The 1,398-nt window shown below is 47.1% G+C and overlaps 1 protein-coding gene across 1 annotated transcript in view; it reads right to left on the reverse strand.

Annotated features, from left to right (window-relative positions):
• Nucleotides 1–332: 332 nt before the first annotated feature.
• LOC145396047 (nephrin-like) overlaps nucleotides 333–1,398 on the reverse strand; it is a 299,410-nt gene continuing 298,344 nt past the window's right edge. The window contains exon 22 of the mRNA XM_080269511.1: nucleotides 333–916. Within this exon, the coding sequence (XP_080125637.1) occupies nucleotides 396–916 (521 nt within the window). The 3' untranslated portion in view covers nucleotides 333–395. The remainder of the gene's footprint in view (nucleotides 917–1,398) is intronic.

Here is a 1,398-nt window from a genome sequence, read left to right on the forward strand (position 1 = left end):
CGGCCAGTGGTAATCAGTTCTGTCAGTACCCCATAAGTGTGACAGGAGTGTGAATTCAGTGTGACAAAGGTGTAACAATATCACCCATCCTAAATGCATCATGGCACCTGGGAAGGTTGCAGCGATGGAGGCAAAATACATCAGCCCGTCAGTGTGATAAATGCAATACAAGTAACAGCTTGTCCAAAATGCATGTGCTGTCACTGAGGTTGGCAGAGGCCCAGGAAGAGTAGGTCAGCTGTTTAAATCATCTTCGTTCACCAGCATCGCCTTGGTCTAATGCCATATCTATCACCCCAGCCCCCTTACTGGAAGATGCGTAGGGTTCAAACTCCTTTTATTGTCATACTAAGTGGCCCTCCAGGAAGATGTGTACGATCAAGCCACTCTTACAGTCATACCAGGTGGCCCTCCAAGTCACTCTCGCTGTACGTGGAGGGGGAGGGGTTGGGGTGGAAGGTGGAGAGACTGGTGGCTGTGGCGGAGGGCTGAACCACCCGAAGGTCCCCGTTCCGGTTGGAGAAATCCGTCACCGCGATCACCGGGTGGTCTATGGTGATAGAGTGCGGGTCCAGCGTCAGACTCGGGTGTTCGGAGGGGATCGAGTGCTGCTCCAGACCCAGCGATGGCGGCGGGTCCGTGTCCAGCCCTAGGGTCTGTAGCGCGTGGGAGTGATCAATGGCGTCCAGGGGAATCCGATCGCCGAGTTCCTGCGTATACGAAATCTGGTCCTGCGGATACTGGTGTTGTTCGTGGATGCCGAGGGTGACACTAGGCCCTCCCGCATGGTACTGGGCCGCCCCGTTTGGCACTCCCGTAGGAGAGGGGGTGTAGGAGAAGGAGGGGAAGCCACCGCGAGCATCAGGGGACGCGCTGTAGTGGGTTGCACGGGAGGGAGGACGTGGAGTGACCTTGCCTGCCGGGGGGGAAAAAAGGAATATTAGAGAAAGAGAAATATCAGTGAGAAAGGAATATTAGAGAAAAAGAAATATTAACGAAAAAGAAATATTAACGAAAGAGAAATACTAGAGATAGGAATATTAGAGAAAGAGAAATATTAGAGAGAAAGGAATATTAAAGAGAAATATTAGAGAGAAAGAAATGTTTGAGAAGGAGAAATATTAGAGGAAAAAGAATATTAGAGGAGAAATATTGGCGGGAAAGATATATTAGAGAAAGAGAAACATTAGAGGGAAAGGAATATTAAAGAAAAATATCAGAGACAAAGGAATTTTAAAGAAAGAGAAATATTAGAGAAACAGAAATACAGTATTTGGGAGAAAGGAATATTAGAGACAGATACATTAAAGAGAAAAGACTTTTACAGAAAAAAATATTAGAAGAGAGTTGAGTTGGATATGTTGAGAAGGAAAGGAATATTAGCGAGAAACCAGAACT

Source organism: Coenobita brevimanus, chromosome 34 (assembly GCF_032717465.1).
Source record: "Coenobita brevimanus isolate Jiangsu-jjx chromosome 34, ASM3271746v2, whole genome shotgun sequence".
In the NCBI taxonomy this organism is placed as follows: domain Eukaryota; kingdom Metazoa; phylum Arthropoda; class Malacostraca; order Decapoda; family Coenobitidae; genus Coenobita; species Coenobita brevimanus.